Raw genomic sequence first — 21,907 nt, 5'->3', positions numbered from 1 at the left:
CGACCCAGTCCCTCATCTTGTTTTCTTCCCCTCACTATCTGACTTCAAATAACCAAATACACATATATACAATATACCAGATGACCAAGAAAAATTTAACCCATTGTCTTAATTCTTGAATTAATCTAACTCAGATCATTCTGTAGAAGGTCACACTCTCTTTTCATTCCTAAGTTCCATTTCAACCTTAATATCCAGATTATTATTTTTTTTTTACAAATTTCAGAGAGAACAGTTTTCTGAATATTTTGACTATTCCTCTTCAGCATGTATGATTAGTTTTAAGGGTCAGGCAACAGGATTATTCACAGTCACATTTGTGCTGGTCACATGGGAGACTGTCCCTGCTGCTTTTAACATTTGGTATTTTTAGGGATCAAGTTTCTCAGCATTTACCGTTCCCATCACTTGCTGTGTTATTTATTTGGAACATTGATTCCAATTAGCGTTTTGGATACACACACACACACACACACTCGCACGTGCACAAACACACACATTATCTGTCTGTCTATCTATCTATCTATCTATCTATCTATCTATCTATCTATCTATCTATCTATCTATCTTGTATTGTTTTGTTTTGCCAGTCCTGATACTTGGACTCAGGGCCTGAGCGCTGTTGTCGGCCTTTCCTCAAGTCTTAGCACTCTATCACTTGAGCCGCAGACCTATTTCCAGCTTTTTCTGTATATGTGGCTCTGAAGAATCAGACCCAGGGCTTCATGCATACTAGGCAAGCACTTAAGGCGATGTTAGTTCTTGCTAAATTGCTGAAAAATTGTACTGAACTCAAATTGTATTGAACTAAAATTATTGCTCCTGTTTTTTAAATGACAGCCATTAGATTAGATATTTATAAATATTTCATGTTTCTGAAGTAGCAGGGAAGCAGGTGATTTATTAAAATTAATATACATGGTATTTAAAATAAAAACTCTGAGAAAAGAAAACTTCTTTATTCTCCATGTTATAGGAGGAATAGGAGTGTAGACATACTAGCTAAGTGATTTAACATTTGCATTTTCTGAAATGAGCGCAAAATAGTTTCACTTTCAATATCTACTAAAACATAAACCACAACTAATTTTTTGTCAAGTTTTTTTCAGCGAGTAAGCTGCATTCTAGATTTCAGGATTTTTAATTTATTTTTAACATTTTTATTTTAAATTTTTGATCAAAAAGGTGATAAGCAAGGGGTTTACAGTTACATAAATGAAGTATTGAGTACACGTGTGTTTAAAATTATTACCCTTTCCCTCATTTTTAATTAAATCGTAAATTTATCTATCTAACCTCCAAGGCTTCTTTGAGTTAAAGCTGCTCTAATTACTGTTCTGATTCATATCATAATATAAATCAAAGTGTGCTCCTGAATATAAAAAGAATCAGAGATTTCTAGGTGTCATGATATTAAACTATATATTCTGAGTTCATTCTTGCTCACAAAGTTTTGTTTATTCTTTTCATTTTTTATTTTCTTTTATTGCCAGTCATGGGGCTTGAACTCAGGATATGGATTCTATCCCTGAGATACTCTCTCCTTAAGGCTAGCCCTCTAACACTTGAGCCGCAGTGCCATTTCCACAAAGTTTTATTTTATGTCTGAATTTTATGTCATCTGCTGCCAGAATCAAGAAAAATTTCAAAATCACACTTGAAGATAAGCATAGACAATATAAACTTCATTTTTAAAGTTTTGACAATAATTTGCTAATGATATTAAATTTTATGTTAATAACTTTCAACTGAAACTGTTGAGTGAGAAATGGCATGAAGAAAGACAGAGGTATCAAGGTTTACTCAAACAATCTAAATATGATATGGGCATACTTAATAACATATAATTTATAATTATGCATACGAATTTAGTATACTATAAATAAGCATATCTGTCCTTTAGGATTATGATTGTTTTTGAAGGAAGGGTATATATACTAGCATTTCTGAAGGATAAATTTTTACTTCCTCCAACATGCAGTTTTTCAATGCCAAGGTACCATTTATAGTCATACCAATTCTTACTTCTACTTAATTGATATTTTTAAATGTAGTGTTTGAAGAAAACATGATGCTGTTTTTTGTCTTTGTTTTTTTTTTTTTTTTTTTTTTTGGCATGAGCTATCTTATGCTGCTTGACTTGACTTATTTATACTGAGATTGACCTTTAGCTCAGGTGCTTTCCACAGCTGACACCATAGTTCTCTTTTGGGAGGCCTTTTTAGCCAACCATCTCTCTCTATACCTACCGAGTAATGGTGAAATCAGTACTTCTACACATATATGACAATTACCAGAGCTGTTATGACTTCGTGATAAATCAAGTATCATATAAGTTCATTAAATAGTCAAAGGCAAGGTTCACACGTGTGTGTGTGTGTGTGTGTGTGTGTGTGTGTGTGTGTGTGTGTATACTTATGGATATATGTGCTAAACTAATATTCTTCTTGGGAAAATGAAAACAAATTATTTCATTACAAACAGCAAGACTGTGAAATAATGGTCCTAATGTACCATTGTAGAATAAAATCTATTTAGCTCCCTTTTATCAAGTAATTACTCTAAATCTTCCATGTGAATTCAGAAATACCCTACCGATTTCTCCATGGAATGAAATGGATAAGTGAATGTTTACATTCCTTTTCTTTGTTAGGGAGTAAATCTATATGACAAATGGATCTGTTTAGTTCATTGATGGGAGATGCTATAACAAAGGGGTATGCATCTGCCTGATTCTGTTTTATATTGGTGGAGAGAGGTGGAAAGACATTTTATTTCCTTTCTTGTGAAATCCACCAATGATACCATGAAGCTGACTGTGAAACTAGGTTTTTATTGTGTTTTGCTATAAGAAAAACCTTTAGTTCATATTTGGTGGTTTTTCTAAAGTGCTTATATCTATTTGTAAGTATGTATAGCAAAATTTAAAAAGAATTGCCCTAGGCCCAACAGTGTAAATAGTGTATAAAAAGGAGAGCTATAAGATGTGGAAATCTGATTCTGAGATTTATTTTACATCAAACTGATGGAAAAATATCAATCATTTCTTTGAGCTAATATCCTCATGGTTCTCACAACTCTGGTTAATTTTGCCTGTTTTGCTACTTCAACTTTTAGTTCTAAAAATGAGATGTAATTTGTCCACATGTTTTTGACAAAGTTATATGATATTTAGTGTATTACTCATACATATATATTTATATATCTTTGTCATTGTTGACCAGCACATTACTCTCTCTAATACTTTTCAACTAATTTTTTTTAAAGTTCCATATCATGTTTGAATAAAATTAGGCATATAAGTTTAACAAATTTCAAAAAATTCAAAATTTGGTGTCTATAACTTGCAATAAAAAGTAGATTGACTGATTTATTATTTGCTTTAAAATAAATAATTTGTCATGATTTTTGTATATACATCAGTAAATTTACAAATATATCTTACTATTCTCATTTCCTACATAACAGCAAATGTTTTATTTTTTCATTCATTTATTTTTCCTATTATTTTTTTTTCAGACTACTTGCAATTTGTAGCAGTAACAAATCTGTTGGAAATTTTAATATTGGTTTCCTCTTAAATGCTTACAAATTTAAATGCTTATTAATTTATATGTAACAAACTAAAATGTAAATATATAATCATAAGCTCATATACTGCTTGCATTAAAAATAATTGTTCAACTCTCAAAATAAGTATGAAAAATTTGTAACTAATTTATTGATTTTTTATCTGACATGAATTGATTTTCAATCTCAGAAATATAGGTGCAATTTATATTATTTCTACATTGTTTTGTCAAGGATTGTCAAAATATATGTTGTTCATTGAATTAAATGAAGACCGCAATCTCATGCATTTCAAAATTAACGATTTATTTTAATTTCATATTTAAATTTCATTAGGCCAATATACACTTACTCCTTAAAAATGAAACACAGGGGCTGGGAGTTTGGCCAAGTGGTAGAATGCTTGCCTAGTGTGCATGAAGACCTGGGTTCAATTCCTCTATATCATACACATTGAAAAAGCAGGAAGTGGTACTATGGCTCAAATGGTAGAGCTGTAGCCTTGAGAAAGCCCAAGGAGAGTACCCAGTCCCTAAGTTCAAGCCCCAGGACTGGCAAAAAATGGATTATAAGCTATTTCTATATTCACATAGTAATCTCCTACTTGAAGTCACAATTTTGTACATCTACTGATTCATCAGAAAAACATTTACTTTATGATTTTGAAGACCAGAGTGCAACCATTGTTCTCTACTTTGATCACTGAAAACATGCATAAACATTACAGTGTTTTTTAAGTTACTGCATGCAAAATTACACAGATTTTACCATACCATAAATAATAATGTGTGACACGCAAAATGCTTCTAATATTTTCAAGAACTTTCTGTGTATAGAAAATGGTATTAAAAGGCATGTTATGCAGATTGGACTTGTTTAGCTCATTCTCATATTCAATTAGTTTGCTTCTGTTAACGAAGACATATTTACTGATGGGAGTGATGTTTAAAGAAAGATAAAAACAAATATACACTCAATTGCATGTCAACTTTTATGGAAACTAAGTAATAGCACAAATAGAATTGTTAAATTAGTCATATCCTGATTTGTTGTGTGTTACATTATTATGTGTATCGACTCTTTTCAGTTTGCATGTTTTCATTTTAACTGTTGTCATTATAAATTATTTTGTTAACTATCCATTCAATTGCTTCAGATGAAATATTATAAATAAAAAAAGAATATCTGAAGATAATTTCCATAAAGTATCAAATATTAATATCTAAAGTCATTTTTAAATATGAAATTAAATTTTACCCATTCTTTTGTATTTGTATTCTTGTGGGCTTCTATTCTGTTTTGTATTCTTGTGATGAGTTAGATATCATGTTATAAAATTTGGAAACAATCTATGATACTGAAATTAAATTAAAAGGCATTTGAAATCTAATCATGTATGAGAGTTTATTCAGTACATTTTCTAAGTGATGCCACTTTAAAGGCCTGGTAAAAATTGGTCTTTTGTACAAATAGATAAATAGATAGATAAAATTAATATCAAATTAACTTTTCAAAACCATTTTATTCCACCAGTATTGAAATTCTAGTTAAATATTATATGAAATATTATTTATGCATTTTCAAATTTGCATGTCCAGCCTGTCATTATCCATTATCACAATTTTAAATATTATATATATTTATAATTTAAAGAATCATGCTTATATGTGTGAATCATTTCATATTACTTTTTTGTTTGTTGTGAAATATTTTGTTAAATAATAAAATTACATTGCAAATATTATTCTCACAAGGCAATCTGCTTATTTAAAATGAATTTCAAATGATTTAATGGCATTAACTAATTGTAATAAGCTAAATCTTATATATGTATGATTTAATTTCAACTATAGGATGAATGTATGTACATTTTCTTCCTTTAATGTGAGATATGTGATTTGTAGTACATTTTTTCTGCACAAAAGACACATTTTATCTAACTATACAGAATACTTCTTTTTTAAGAAAAGAGTTAAACATCACAATCTAGTATTGAATATGATATGTTAAATGTTAAATAATAGATTTTGCTCTACATAATTCTAAAGTTTCTTTAACATTGGCTACTCCCTCAAAAACCATTATGTATACACATATTTAAGTGCTTTCAAGCTGTTAAAATCATAATTTTTGATTATTACAAATATCTATGCTTCATGCACTCACAATTTATCATAGTCTAAAATACTTTACACTTAAAATCTGGATAATATATATATATATAAACACTATACAATTGTTTGGTAAATGATGATTATTGGTTATTAATGAGTTAATGCTGTCTCTGTAGATTCACTTCATGTATGAAATGTATTTTAATTTTAGATACACTTCTATTTTCTGCTTTCCTGAATTTACATATTCTCCTTTCTTTCCATGAAATGGAATTTTGTAAGTAAACCCCCTTCAAACCAATAAGCTTTCATATTTTGAAGTAGCAATAGAAATCTAAACTGATGGAAGCTTAAGCAAGTAAGCTTCTAGATTCCAAACTTTTTCAAAATGATTATTTGAAAGTTAAAAAACAAGATTATAATCATATTACTGCATACTTTGGGAACTCATGGCTGAATGAATTCCAGCTACTCAAAAAGCTGAGATCTGAGAACTCTGTTTTGCCAGCCAAGACAAAGACTATTATTTCCAATTACCAAAAAAAAAAAAAAAAAAAAAAAAAAAAAAGATGGAAGTAAAACTTTGGATCAAGTGTTGGATTTCTGGCCTTTGAGAAAACAAGCTCACAGAGAGCAGACATGCCCTTATTTCAAACCCTAGGACCAGGACCAAATATATTTGCATATGTAATCTGCATAGCTAATTTATTAAACTTATTAACTTATATATCATTAAATTATGTAAATTATTAAAAGTTAAACTATTAGGGTCATTACTTGCAATATGATTTTAGTTTTACTTTTACATTTACTTTTACTTTTACATTAATACATTTATTTGTAGCTGCCTTGAAGTATATTTCTTAAGCCTCTGCTATGTGTCAGGCAGTGTTTTAGATGGCTCTTTTTTAGCAATGAGTACAACATACAAAACCTTTCTGGAGCTTACAGTGAAATAGGGAAGGCAATTTTATGGCTATAGTATCTTTTGAAGCATAAGAACTAGTATGAAAATATTTCCATGAAATAGAGATATCTCAGACTATGGTTATGGTAAGATTGTGGTGTGTATATGCTTTAACATTAAACCATATCCTGAATGTAGGTTAAAGGAATAGTAAAAATTACCACCACTACTGGTAGTTACAGTGGTATAGTGAGTTATAATTCTGAAGATTTGGCCATTGGGGTTGCTAAAAAATATTAATTCAAACTTTGTTACTTCAAAGATTAATTCAAACTTTGCTAATTTTAAGGTCTTCAAAAACTGTGTTAAATTTATTTGTACATTTAGTGATGAGTTATACAACCAGTAAGAAACTGTTGCCATGGATTACAATAAAATCATTGACTCAAATACAGTGAAAATTAGGAGATGAATCATCAGTCACCTATAGTGAAGTATCATAATTCAGGGTACCTCTTTGTTAAGGCAGAAGTTCTGATGTTTGAGAATAAAAGTTCCATGTTTTTTCTCATAATAATAACTTATCTTTTAGCCCATTTTTATAATCAATGATTTCCTTCACAAAAACTGAAAACCTGGAAATACAAATGAGGCTATAAAAAAGGTTACAGTATTGGATTTTCATCTTAACTTCCATAAAGATCATAAATCTCAGTTACATTGCATGACAATAATCAAGACAAGATTTTAGAGCAATGACCACCCAAGAATCCCCAATGTGTGTATGTTTGTGTGTGTCATGAGCACTGTGAATCCTGTGAACAGTTATGGCTTAACCATAGTGTTAAAATTTGATATTTGTAAATACTACAGACAAATTTTCCCACATATCATGGTTTCTTTCATAGTAGCTTTTTCTGAGTGATTTTTTAAAATATTTAAAATTATTTGATAATGGTTTATCTCAGGACAACTTAAAATATGTGGGTGACACAGGGTGGATGAATTTGTAGCAAAATGTGTGTTCTTTAGCTTACTGATCAAATAAAGGGTCAATGTTTGACTTTCTTGATTGCATTTTGAATTTAAGGCATAAATTAAAATAACAACATGGAATTAATATAGTGGCAGAGCATTCTCCAATCTCATTAAACAAGATTAGTCTTCTAAGATTAAAACTATTCTGATGTGGTATGTTTGTCTAAAATATGGAATTGAATATTATGAAGATAATTTAAAAATATTTATGAGAAGAATATATGAGAACATATATCCACACACCACTCATTGCTTAACAAAACATTCAGGGTCTTTTCTTTGTTTTGGTTTTATTTGTTTTTTATTTTTTTTAAATGTTACTGATTTCTAAAGCATACCCTCACCCTACGTATATTTAAAAAAATTACATCAAATGAAGAAGAAATTTACAATCTGGAATTTTAAGCACGTTTTTTAAATTGATTGAAACCTTAAGGTACTTACAGATCCTTAAGTATCTGTATTTAGAATTCTCATTTTTGCTAAAACTATTACATAGAAAATTATGTGCCAAGTTTTTTTATAGGTATCAATTTTCAACCACATCTAAGTGATTTTTACCTTCAGGTTGAGCACTAATAAATTTTTTCCCTAAGAATAGTAAAAAATCAATAAATTAAAAATACATAAAATTTTTTATAGTATGTGTACTTCATGACAGAGTATTTTGAATGCTTTCTGGCAAATTATTTGAAGATAGAAAAGCACAGAGTAATTTCAGACACTTTTTCACCATTTTGTTTTCACTTTTTCCTTGATTTGAATTTTTTTCTTTCACTTGCTGTTTTAAATAGAAAATTTGATATCTATCCCAGAAATTATGAAGATATATCACAGAAAATTCAAAACATTTTTGAGAAGTGTAGTTCCATAGTTACCCATTCCTCCAGAAACTAAAAATTGGCAGCCATTTAAATGTTGGTAAAATTCATCTGTAGATTAAGAAAGCCGAAAAATAAAAGAGAATGGCTGATCTTTAGCCACATATAGACTTTTTGCTCTTTCACCTCTTTCCACCCTAATGTATTCCAATTGAAATATATTGTATTTTGTGTGTAATATCTAACCATAGGTTGACACAGAAAACCTACAGATCTGGTGTGCTTCATAGTTTAGTGGTGTGTTTGTGCTTTGCTTCACCTTGTTGATTACCCTTAAAGTAATAGAAGACAATATAATTTATTAAATTTAGCAAACAGTAAAATTTAAAAGAAAAAGTTAGCATCTAGTGCTACTGTATCCCACAGGTTCTTCTACATTGACCCACACTACCTCCACTGGTGAGTTAGAGGAGCATAACACGACTACCACTGGTGCTCTTGCTGTTGCTAGCACACCTGCAGATGTTACTGTATCCAGTGTTACAGCTGTCACCATCCATAGACTTTCCGAGGAACAGCGAGTGCAAGTAACGAATCTCAGAAATTCAGGTCTGGACCCCAACACGTCCATGGACGGGCTTTCTCCTCATGAAGCAGATACACAAAGTACAAAGAGAAGACCAAGAAATGCTGAGCAGATAGAAAGAACTAAAGAGCTTGCAGTTGTTACTCATAGAGGTATTGGATGTTATTTTACTTGTGCCCATTTAGTTACAGCCAAAGCTATCTTTTGATAATGATTCTAATTAGAGATTGAGCTGAGAGCCAAGATGTAGAATGTGGGGGGAAAAAAGATTTGGAAGTAGTTGAACCCTATAGATAGTAATAGTGAAAACTGGGATAATTTGGAAGCATAGAATTTAGAATCTGAAAAAAAATGAAGCACAATGCAACTGTTTCAAATGTTAGAAAGAGAAGAAAGCATAAAAAGGGAAGTAAACTATAACACTAAATCCACATTGCCTTCCATTTAGGATGTTTAGATAATAAGAAAACAAGGCCATCTATATTATTTTGATAAATATACATATTTACACCAAGATGATTGATGCATATGCAATTTTCAGTGTTTGCAAGAGATTTTCATATTAGAAAAATGCTATTACTCTAGGAAGTATGTAACTTGGGGAAAATGAAGCATCTGATGATTATAGAGCTTAGCCTATTATTTCCCCCAAATTTGGCTATCATTGACCAACCTATATCATTACATATTTTATGGGAAGTAGATGTGTCATGGTGAAAATATAACCAATATCAATTGATATTATGCTTCCCAAATTAAAATATTCCTTAATTTTTATTTTATTTCAGAGAAAATATGGTCCCCCTCCGAAACCAAATCATACCTTTATCATATTTGATGTGGTTAATTTGACTACATATTGAAAGAAAATGAAAAGTGTAGAAAGCATATTTTATATTGAAGAGTGGCAAGATGTATGATACTCTCTTGGAAATATTATTACTCTAGTGTTAAAAGTAGAAGTCCATTTATATCAACATGTGCATGGTCTGAAATATTATTTTATTAAATCTATCACGAGCCTAAAATATCTATTCTAATTTCAACTCAGTATCTATTCATCAAACCACCTAGGACTTATGCAATATGATTATAAATGGTTTATGTTGACCATGATATCAGAATTAAAAAAAAACATTAAATTTTCAGCGCAGTTTATGGAGAGAAGTCAAAACTTGGTTGTGTAAATCAATTGCCAGCATAGAAGCTTATTTAAATAATAATTTATATTGGAAGTACTTATTTTCACGTTATGGATGAGATTTATTCTAAAATGAATTTTTAGCATGGAACAGTCTTCTTTAAATGATGAAGCTAACATAACTTTATTTCTCGGTTCATTTGTATACCAAGCATTTTACTATTTTAAAGAATATAGGAGTGCGGACATGTTTCAAGTGGTTTAGTGGTAGTCTTGAGCTGAAGAGCCCAGGGAACCAACAGCACCCAGGCCCAGCGTTCAAGCCCCACGACGGATAAAAATAAAAATAAATACAAAAACATAGACATCTCAACACTATTCCAAGGTTGTTATTTTTAGTAGAAAATAAATATTGGTCAATATCATACCAAAATGTTAAATATTTTCAATTTTCTTTGGAGAATTGCATGGCCTATCATTTTGATAAATCATATCATAATCATTTTGCAATCCAACAAGTAGAATAGAGTGATTTATGCATAGTAATTCAAATTGAAAATTGAAAAAATCTATTAATAAATCATTGGGTTAAACTGTGTAAATTAAAATGATTCTGTATAAAAATTCTAAGCATATTTCTGTGAATTTGAACTATAAATGTCACCAGTCTTCTTTTATAGATTTTAAAGCAGTGCTCATATATTTTTATCTAATACCCTAAACTTGCAGTTATGTTTCACCTTTCCTTGTAGTCTTTCTAAAATATTGCTTCTGAATTTAATACTTATTCCATCAGTACAATCTGTTGTAGAAATATCTTTGGGCAATGTTTATATTTCATGGAAAGTCAGGTGCCAGTGGCTACCTTCTGTAACCCTATATTCTCAGGATGCTGAGATCTGGTGGACAGGGATTTGTAGGCAGTCTAGGAAGAAAAGTCCCTGATACTCCATTACCAATTAATCAAAATAAATTTAAACTGGAGTTGTAACTGAAGTAATAGAAGGTAACCATGAGAAACAAAAATTAAAGGAAAAGTGCAAGTTCAAAGCTCTGATTACCAGTGCTCATAAAGAAATCATGTAAAGGAATATTTCTCTTTTAAAATATTGGTCCTTCTGTTTCTTCTTTATAAATAATTGCATTTCTCTGATTTCATTATTTTATTTATCTTTTATACTGTTAACACTGTAGGCCAAAGATTTGTCTATGGAGAGAATAAGGAATCAATTTTGTATGTATTACTAATGTTCTTTTATTTTTAATTTCTCAAAATGTAGCTTTTTTCTGACTTGATAAAAAGGGAAAGACTTTATTTCTGGCAGGTACAAATATCTGAACAGGAAGTGGCCAATATCAAATAATATTTTATAAATAAATAATTCCAATTCAAAGAACATGACTAATATGTTTCCTGAGTACATTAAAATCTGTTATAGGATAAATAAAAAATAAATAATACATGACTCTTCCTGTGAAAAGAGTTAGGTAAGAGTACATAACATAGAGAAAATGATCTTGGTGGTGCATAGAGATTTGTAAATTCATAAGTTTTCTGTAGTTAATCAGTTGCAAAATCTATTCAGAGAATGCTTACTTAAGTTATATTTTAAATAAGACTCAGTGAGGAAAACCCCAAACTAATTGCTTAATTTACTCTTTTTCATTAAAAATATTCTCAAATATTACTCCACTTTATCAAACATTAAATAATATTTCAGTGATCCAGGATTAAAGTAAACAAACCCTTTGTAATAAATGAAGTCTGCATTATCTGCCTTGTACCTATGTCATGAAAATCAACTCCTGGACTTCTCATAATCACCTCCTTTTATGTTCACTTTTTTTTGTTTTCCAAACTTAACCATGTTCCTTTCTGCCCTGAACAGTTCTCAAGAGCTAGTCCATATTTCTTTCAATCAAATATTCTAATTCCAGTATTATTATTATTATTATTTATTACTATTGATGTGGTTTGAATTTACAGCTTGGGTGCTGTCCCTGAGATTCTCTGTGCTCAAGACTAGGCCTCTGCCACTTGAGCCACAGTAACACTTTTGGCTTTTCCTATGTATGTGGTACCAAGGAATTGAACCCAGGGCTTCATGCAAGCTAGACAAGCACTCTACCACTAACCCATACTCCTGGCCCCTTACAAATTATTATTTGTAAGAAAACTTGATCATTCATAACTTGTTCTTGTAACACATGCTTCTACCACAAAAAATTTGGTGGACGTATGTCTTTCCTATAAAACTGTAAGATCTTAATCTCTCAGGATAAGAAATTGAGAATCAAATAACATAAATAGGTCATTTGCATGCTTCATTTACAGAGTCTATTAAAGTTGCTGACTTATAGATGTTTATAGAAAATATATGCCAAAGTAATACTTATATATTCACTTTAAATACTGTGTTCAAATTATCTTCTAATGAAATATCTGTATGTTTTAGCATTTAAGATTTCCTCAAATTTTTCACAGTTTATCAATTTTTATAGAAATAATTTCATGGACCTAAAATAATTTACTGTAAATATATTACTACATGAAAACTCACAATATCAAGCAATAATAATGATTAGTATGTTTTTTATTTTTTGTTTTTTGTTTTTTGTGTGTGTATGGCTCTTGGGGCTTGAACTCGACCTAGATGCTGTCCCTGAGCTCTTCAGCTCCTTGAGCCCCTTGAGCCAAGCCCCACTTCCCATTTTCTAGAGGTTAATTGGAGATAAGTGTCTCAGCTCCTTTTGTGCTGGGGCTGGCTTTGAACCTTGATCCTAAGATCTCAGTAGCTAGGATTACAGGTATGAGCCACCAACCCCAGCTTTGTTTACATATGTTTACAAAATCAAAGGATATTCATAATCACAATTTAACTGCAAGTTTAATAGGTTTCTTACAAACAAATATTTGTATAATGCAATAGATACTATTTTGCTGAACTAATCATAATTTAAGCAGTAAAATACAAATAGCAAAGAATTTTAAATTTTTAAGTCTATGATATTTTGTAGTCTGAGATAATTATTTCTTGCTTGTTTTGTATATAGTACTATTAAAGATGTCAGTGTCTCCTGGATATTACTTCCTTCTAATTTATATATTTTCATTGAAATATTTACTAGATACACAATTATTGTAAACAAAGGAAAATATAAAAAGGTAAATTTGCATAGAATATTCAGTACCTGTTACTTGTGTGTGTATTGACTTAAATCTGTGTGCTAGTTTATGATAAATTAAACTATAATTAACTATAATTTTTTTTTGTAATAACAACTATAGAATGAATCTGAAAAAAAATAAGCTTGTGGTATTTGTCAAAGATCTTTACAATCCAGTATTGGGTAAGACTCAGTTAATTTTATTATATAACTTAATTAAATATCATCAGTTTTATTTAAATTTAAGATTAACATTTTTTACTCTCTGTTCTGAGTAATAGAAAGTTGTACTGAATTTTCCACCTTTGAAACAAAATTTTAGAGCTCAGAGAACACTAAAGAGGAAAAGGAGAGAATAATCATAATATTTATATTTGTTGAAATTTTGAGAAGGAGGTTAGCCATAGCCATACTGCCTCAATGTGCTGCCTGCATATCTTCTGTTCTCACAATGGAAATTTTGTTTGGGTAGATGGGTTCTTGTTGATTTGTACAACCTATTATTACTGAGATTGTTCAGATTCCATGAGCTTTTACTAGTTTCTCACTCCATGAAAATAGATCCAGTTATACATTCACCATTCTAAGTTAAGATTCCTGTAAGGAGTAATGTGACAGAGGTGGAAGAGTTAAAATATATTTATTTTTATTAGAAGAAATATAAATTTAAATTGATTAGAGTCAATATTGATCTTCTAGTTCCGAGAACTAGGCTGATCATAAACTGTTCCCTTTTTGAACATTATGAAATTGAGTAATAAATTCAATACCTGAGCCACAACATAGGAACTATGAATACCTCATAGGGTTTTGAGTTGCTGATATGAGTAGTCAACTATAGTGCTATATTTATATTTATTACTACCCACCATATTTTAACTAGATCTTCTTATGTATGTGGCATTATAATGAATAATAGATAACAATACAGTTGAGTACCTTGCTGTTGAATAGTCTGCATTTTTTACACAATTAAAATTTATTGAAAGTTACAGTGTCATCACAGTATTTTTAAAATAGTCTTAAAGAGGAGGGACTCTTTCTACATTTAAAAGTCAAAGAAGGCCTAAGCTGTAGATAATAAAAATAATTCTTTAAAAAATTAAAAAGCACAGATATATTGAAATTTGTAGCATATGTCTAATGCTGTTTTAAACCATTGAAATTGTCTATTGACTTAAATGTAAGACTCTTTTGAAACTTTTTTTCTATTTATTTTTTCCAGTTACACTAAAATGTATAGTTCAGTATTAGAGTTGAAAAATAGCAATCCAAAGTTGATTTAAATGACACTTATATAAATATATCATCTAATATAATAAGTGATTTGCATTTGTAGCTTTAATATTTCTATTAATTTATTACAGCATCATTTTTTGGAGAAAATTGGGATTTGGCGTAACTTGTATTAAAATCTAGTCTACATATTTCCAGATTAGTTTTCATCCAGTCATTCATCCATTCATTCAAATTTTAGATAGATTATTTATGAAACTTTATATTAAGCATTTTAAGTTATCAAATAACAGATTATAACTAAAATTTATCCTCATGAAATTATGATTGATACTATATCACTTAAAAACATTAAAATATATTCTAGTACACAAAAATTATTATTATTATTATTACTATTATTATTATATTGCCACTCCTAGAGCTTGAACTCAGGGCCTGAGCACTATCCTTGGGCTTTCTCAAGGCTAGAGCTCTACCACTTGAGCTACAGCAGCACCACTTCGGCTTTTTCTATGTATGTGGTACTGAGGAATAGAACCTGGGTCTTCGTGCATGCTAGGCTTCCAGCTCACAAAAAATTATTTTAATGTCTATTTCCATAGAGATTGTTAGAATGGCATTTCTACTTCTCTCTCAATTTGCTGAAAATTTCTGTCTACTATCAATGAGCAGTCCTCTTATACACTTTATGCTCAGAATATAAGGTCCTTTGAATTAATTTTTATATAAGTATATGACAATTGCCAATTCCTTTTCATTATATTTCTCAGTGTAAGATAAAGTGAATACCAATAATATCATATGCAGTTAAATATGTGTAAGCAGCCCTGAGCTCTTCCACTCAAGGCTACTACCCTACTCCTTGAGCCACAGTGCCACTTCCAGTTTTCTAGTGTCTCGTGGACTTTAGTGCCTGGGGTGGCTTTGAACGTGATACCGAGATCACAGCCACCGGAGTAGCTGTGATTACACGCATAAACCACTGGTGCCTAGCTGTAGTCTGTTTTGACAAAATGTAGACAATATTTCGACAGCATGTTAAATGCAAATGTTTATATGACTAGAGTTCCATTTTGCATTTCAACATACAAAATTACTGAGATGATATAATGTATATTTTCTTCAAAAGGAGTATTAAAAAGAAAATAGTTTAATCAACATTTTTAAAATAAGTACACTATTTGTTATTGCCATCTTTAAGAGGAAAATGGCTAAGCATAAAAACTTTCATGTAGGGTTGGCAATTTTATTATAAACAAAATCAGAGCATTTTCACTGCAATTTATAGTTTCAAAAGTGACCATCTGATCATTGGAAAAGCTTAAAGCAAATGAAGAAAGCAGACTACTAAATACTATACATGGAAAATTTCTATTTTACTTCAGAAATGAAAAATCAATAATAAATAACAACTTCATTTCAAATACTAATTCAATTCTTAGTACAATCCCCACTTTGTGGAAATAGGATTACAAGTAAAATGTATACCATAATTTTAAAATAGTTTCCACTTTACAAAAATCTAATGTTTCCAGAAAACTCTGAGGATTTTTACAGAGTATGAAGTTGTAATCCAATACATGTGGTCTCACTTTTGTTCAGTTTTACGCTTCATGAGCATTCTCACATCGAAAATGCTAATATTAAGTCATTTTGTAAGTATATCTTGCTGAGAATATACATGAGTCCGTATTCTGAAACAAAAAATGGCAGAGACCAGAATAGCATGCTGTTTTATTGTATAAAAAAGAGAGTAAGTCTCTCATCTGGCACAGGTTTCTGACCCTCATTAATTCAAACTGACTCACTGGAAAGATTCATAAACTGTTTGATTGGGTTAAAATATAGTTTGCATATTTCAGAATTTTAAATTCCTCAATTGCAGATAAGATATTCAGATATGCATTGATGTATGGACAGGCTCAGTGTTCAAAACTCTTCCTTCCTTCTTTCCTTCCTTCCTTCCCTCCCTCCCTCCCTCCCTCCCTTCCTCCCTCCCTCCCTCCCTCCCTCCCTCCCTCCTTCCCTCCTTCCTTCCTTCCTTCCTTCCTTCCTTCCTTCCTTCCTTCCTTCCTTCCTTCCTTCCTTCCTTCCTTCCTTCCTTCCTTCCTTCCTCTCTTTCTTTCTCTTTCTTGTTTTGTGTCAGTTGTGGGGCTTGAACTTTGGGCCTGAGCACTGTCCCTGAGCTCATCGGCCCCATGTTAGCATTGTACCACTTTAGCCACAACACCACTTCTGGTTTTCTGGCAGTTAACTGGAGACGAGAGTCTTACAGACCTTCATCCCTGGACTGGTTTTTAATGGTGATGCTCATATCTCAGCCTCCTGACTAGCTAGGATTATAGGTGTGAGCCACCAATGCCCAGCACAAGACACATGTATATGCTTAAAGAATACTATAATCCTGTAATTACTACTAGCTGTACTAATAAAAAGCATATACCATCTATACATTTTCATTGTGTCTGAATTTTCATATATAAATGTTTTTCAGTGCTTACATTTATAATTGGTCTACAAGAATCATAAAATTTCTTCCTACTGACAAGCTATTTAGAGAGTGTCAATGAACTAATAAATCTAGGAGAGGTGAAATCAACCATACAAATATTTTCTATGGATTCAGTGCTCATGAATATGGCTCAAATTCCTAAATTTTACTGTTTGAGAGTTCACTCATAGCTTTAGGCATGATTACTCCTAATGCTATATGAGAATGCTTATTGCTATATTTTTCACAGCTGCATTGTATAATTTACCTCTTATTTCATTAATTTCATTCTTTCTCACTTGTTTTCTCTTTTCCTTTTCTATACACTTTTGAACCCTTTCTCTCATTTCTGTATTTTCTTGTTTTCTCTTCCCCATTCTTGCTGTCCTACACTTTTCCAGTTGTTTAAATACAATATTGAATAATACTGAGATGATCCTTTTTTGTTTTATGTTCATTCAAAATCTGTGGGAAAAAAGGAGAATTGTGAAATTAATGATCACATTTTACAAAATGGATGTATAGTAAATGACAACAGGCTACAAGATATTGTATTCTTGGGTAGCTATGTTGGTTTTGATGATCATATAGGTTTCTCATTAAATTAAAATTTAAACCAAGACCTAATTAGCAGGAAGGAGACAGACTCCTACAAATGTTCTCTTCCATGCTCTGGAGCCACAGAACTTATAGCAAACAGATTTTTTTTAAATAAGAAATTAGAAAAAAAATGACTTCTATTGAGAAATAAAAAGCCTATTATTACCAGACATCAAGGCATTATTAGATTAATGTGATTACTTGGGAAACAAGGAGGTACAAACTATTTCATTTTAAGGTTTTAGAAATAGAAAAGTTTGTCAATATAAATCATTCATGGGTTGTGACATGGAATAGAAAGAAATAATGTTGACAAAAGGTTGAAATTCAATTTTAAGGAACTATAAACAGAGAAAATGAGTAAATGTGTGTTAACTTTCAGCTGAGTCTGCATATTATAGACTCTGATCCAATATTGACACAAATAATCTGGCAAGCTTGTGAAAATGTAGGTATTGACTTGATAGCATGGAACAGGGGTCTTAATTCTGCATTTCTAAGGATTATTGATGTTATATTCTTATGTGAAGTGGCAAGTAGATAGAAGAGGATAGTAAGTGTGCAAATATAGCTATCACAGGCAGCGGTTCTATCTCTGAGTATTGCCTCAAGAGATTATCTTACAGTATGAATCATGTTGATAAATCTAACCTGACTGGTATCTTAAACCTACACTGAAATTACCTAATAATGACTTTAAGATAGATAAATTCATGACTAGAAATGGTCCTTTAAGACAGATTTTTCAGAATCAGTCTTCATGAAAATAATGGTCAACACAATGATTAGTCTGTGGACATTTATTATGATTTTACTGTAAGATTCGATGTATAAATGGATGAGAAACAAAATTAATACCAAGCCAGATGTTAGCTTATCATTTTAGGTTTTTATCCTATATTTCATACCTTGAAATGTGTTGACAAGGAACAAAAGAAAAAGTATGCATCAGATTTTAACTTTTCTTCAAATCCTTGAAAGATTAAGATATAAAACATAAAAGGATGACCAAATAAATATTCTGATCAGCAAGTATTTAAACTCTGTTTTAATACTGATATTGAAATTATGTTTGTCTATTTGAATGTCCTGGTCTTTCCTTAGAAGACTAACTGATGTTTTTACTTTAGTAGTATCTGGGAAATATAAATCAACATGGTACAATTTACAAACTGAGAAACATTTGGGTTAAATTTAGATCTTATGAGATGCCTCTGTTTATGAATTTGGAATTAATTTTGGACAATGTTATAGTTAAAGTATGCCAAAAATAGGGAATTGTCAACATTTGGAGAGAAATACATATAAATATTTAGCATGTCATATGCACTTTATCAATATCCTGTCATTTTCAGCTTTTTTCTTTTTGTCATTTTCCCTCAGTGTCTCTATTGTTGTTGTTATTGTTATTATTACATGGATAATTGAGTTTTGTGTTGGTATTTGTGGCTACTGAAAAATCTGCATCCATAAATAAATAAATTAATTTATTACTCTGCTACTTAATTATTGTATATCATTTTCATTTCTGTTTCATTAACTCTTTCATTGCATTTGTGAAATTATCAAAATAATGTCAATCATAATAGTAATGATGATTTTATATTTCTACTTTCTTTCAATGTTTGTTGCATGATTTCCTTTTTAAAAGAAACAAGACAAAAGTATAAAATGTTAGGATTTACTTGTGAACCCAGTCTCTTTTGAGAAGCTTTAGATAAAAGAATATAAATACCAGAGAGCTTATACAGCAACATTAAGCAGCACTATTTTATTTAATTCATACATTACAAATCTGCAGTTAACCACTTTAATGTTTTTATCCTGTGCCTCCTTACACCCTGTTTTGAGTTTGTCTTATGTAGAAATGCAAAGTGATTCTGATAACCAATCTTCTTGTTTTTTTCAATACGTCTAAAAGAACTTCCATATTTTCCCTAATTCTATGGTCTTACAATAATATTTTCTAATTTTGCCACATTACTATGGTCAACAATATTAAGATATGTTTGTTGATTTTATACTAAAATGATATTTCTCATTTTTATTGATAGAAATATAAGAAAACAAATATATCAATAGGTGCTGAATCTATCTAAAGAAATGAATTTAAAGTAAGACAGAACAAAGTTTTTATACATTATTTAATTTGAATATGAGACGGTCACAATGAATATTCAATATGATTTTTAAATCATTTTCTTTATCAAAATATTCTGAAAGGTCTAGACTTTCTATTTGTGTTCAAAATGATGCCAAAGGACTCCCCCTCTGTTTTTTAGAGTAGAAGAAATGGACCTATGTTAGAGCCATTTTTATCTTGTTCAGAATTATTTCAGGGCATTTTCACCCACTTTTGCGACAAGCTGCTTTTCTTGTATGTAGCTTTCTAAAGCATATGGCTCCCCTGCTGTGCACCAAGTGAAATCACACAATTAATCTTTGCAAATTTTAGAAGAACAGAACCTTCATATATGGCAGAACTCTATAGTGTTAGATTTGTAAGCTACTATATATGATACTTTTCTCCTTACAAGTGTATCATTTGTATCCCATAAATGGACTATTGTTTCTTTTAGTGTTTGGGCTTGATCTTTGAAAGTCTGTTCATTTCTTTCTAATCCAAATGAGATTAAAAGGCTTATTTGATCTTGCGATTAAAAGAGGGTAGACACTTTTGAGAATAGGCTGAAATTAGGAAAAAGTCTTGTTAGAATAGAATCAAGCCAAGATTATATTATTTTTAAGATAATGAATTTCGATTAGTAATTTGCTTTTATAATGTCTATTTTATTCCTGTTTATATACTTTTGAAATAAAGTACCTTATTATGATGATACTTCCAGGCATATTATACTTGGAGATATAAGCAAATAAACATCTCTTCGATAGTAAATCATTTTAAGCTGCTAATCCTTGTTAAAGTAAAAAGTACATAAAATCAGGTAGTACTAATTATTATAAATTTTGTATGAGTTACAATGAAGGAATAAGAATAAATTGCACTTACTCCATTAATTTGTGTTTTCTAAGATGTACATTTGATGTTTTAATTGAGTATAAGGGATGCTATTACTCATAGCTCAGTGGTGGAGTAGATGCTAGACTTGAAGCTTTAGAGTCAAATAAAAGTTTACATGGTACAAAGATATACTTTCTGAGCAATTCATCCAGCCTTTCTCCATATCCATATCTGTGGAAAGAATTTCATGGGAGCTAGTCTATAATGAATAGACACAAGTTAATTAGTGTTTGCAGCAAGTTTCAATAAATAGAATGGACCCCCTCACACACACACTTGGAACTTTCCAAAGAAAATAAACCTTAGTTTCCTAAAAAAAAATCTCTTAAAATGAAAATGAAACATATTAACTTAGGTCAAAGAGTAGCATGGAATTTTAATTTTCACACATTAAATTTTAACCACTTTTGATAGCCCCTGTGGAATTAGAATACATAGCTTTGTTTAACAACAAACCTGTTGCAATCAGGTATAAATTTTGCTAAAGTTGTAAGTAATCATCTCAAGTTCTGGTTATCTTTTTATTTTGTAGTTTTTGTCCTTAATCCAAGTGCTCTTCAAATTCAACAGTGCCAATTCAATTAACTTTCTTTTTTTATCTACACGATCATGATTTATTAATACTATTTGTACAACTAGTTGTGAAAATCTAAGTTTACCATCCTGTAGCATAGACCTTCAAAACACTTTAATATACCCAGAGAAACAAATGGTCGGGTGACAATCACCTATACAGACGTTCTCCTGACACAAACATAAATGTCAGTAAACCATAAATTAATTTAGAACTGTTGTTAAATATGGTTTCCTGTTCCATATATTTAATATCAGATCTTTAAAGGTTTTCATGTACCAGGGATACACCTACTAGTATCCATTTGGAAACAACAGAATGTTGTGCTTGATATTGGAGGTGTGGCTTATTTGGTAGATCATCAGCAAATAAGACAATGCACTGAGTACTGAGTTCAAATCCTTATCCTTGACCAAATCAACCAACCAATAAACATTGCTCTTAGAGAGAAGTAGATGACTTGAAAAAGAGAATGGTACCTTTTTTCCCCAAATTATTCTAGAAACCACAACTGGTTGTATTATAATAGCAGCTGGGAGTTGGCGCTGATTCCTAGTCTAACATGTAAAAGGCAATGCGTCCCAAATAGTCCTATACAACTAACTGGCTGGAAAGAGCCAAGGTTCTTAAATTTTA

The 21,907-nt window shown here is 30.6% G+C and overlaps 1 protein-coding gene across 3 annotated transcripts in view; it reads left to right on the top strand.

Moving 5' to 3' along the window:
• Csmd3 (CUB and Sushi multiple domains 3) overlaps positions 1-21,907 on the top strand; it is an 842,017-nt gene that overhangs the window by 287,327 nt on the left and 532,783 nt on the right. Inside the window, exon 7 of one of the 3 annotated variants that reach the window (XM_090339297.1) lies at positions 8,877-9,188. The exons of the other annotated variants lie outside the window; for them this stretch is intronic. Within the exon in view, the coding sequence (XP_090195423.1) occupies positions 8,877-9,188 (312 nt within the window). The remainder of the gene's footprint in view (positions 1-8,876; positions 9,189-21,907) is intronic. 3 annotated transcript variants of the gene reach the window in all.

This window comes from Megascapheus bottae, chromosome 9 (assembly GCF_031878675.1).
Source record: "Megascapheus bottae isolate mThoBot1 chromosome 9, mThoBot2.hap1, whole genome shotgun sequence".
Classification (NCBI taxonomy): domain Eukaryota; kingdom Metazoa; phylum Chordata; class Mammalia; order Rodentia; family Geomyidae; genus Megascapheus; species Megascapheus bottae.
Note: the sequence above shows the minus strand (reverse complement) of the source record. Positions and strands in the feature narration are given on the sequence as shown.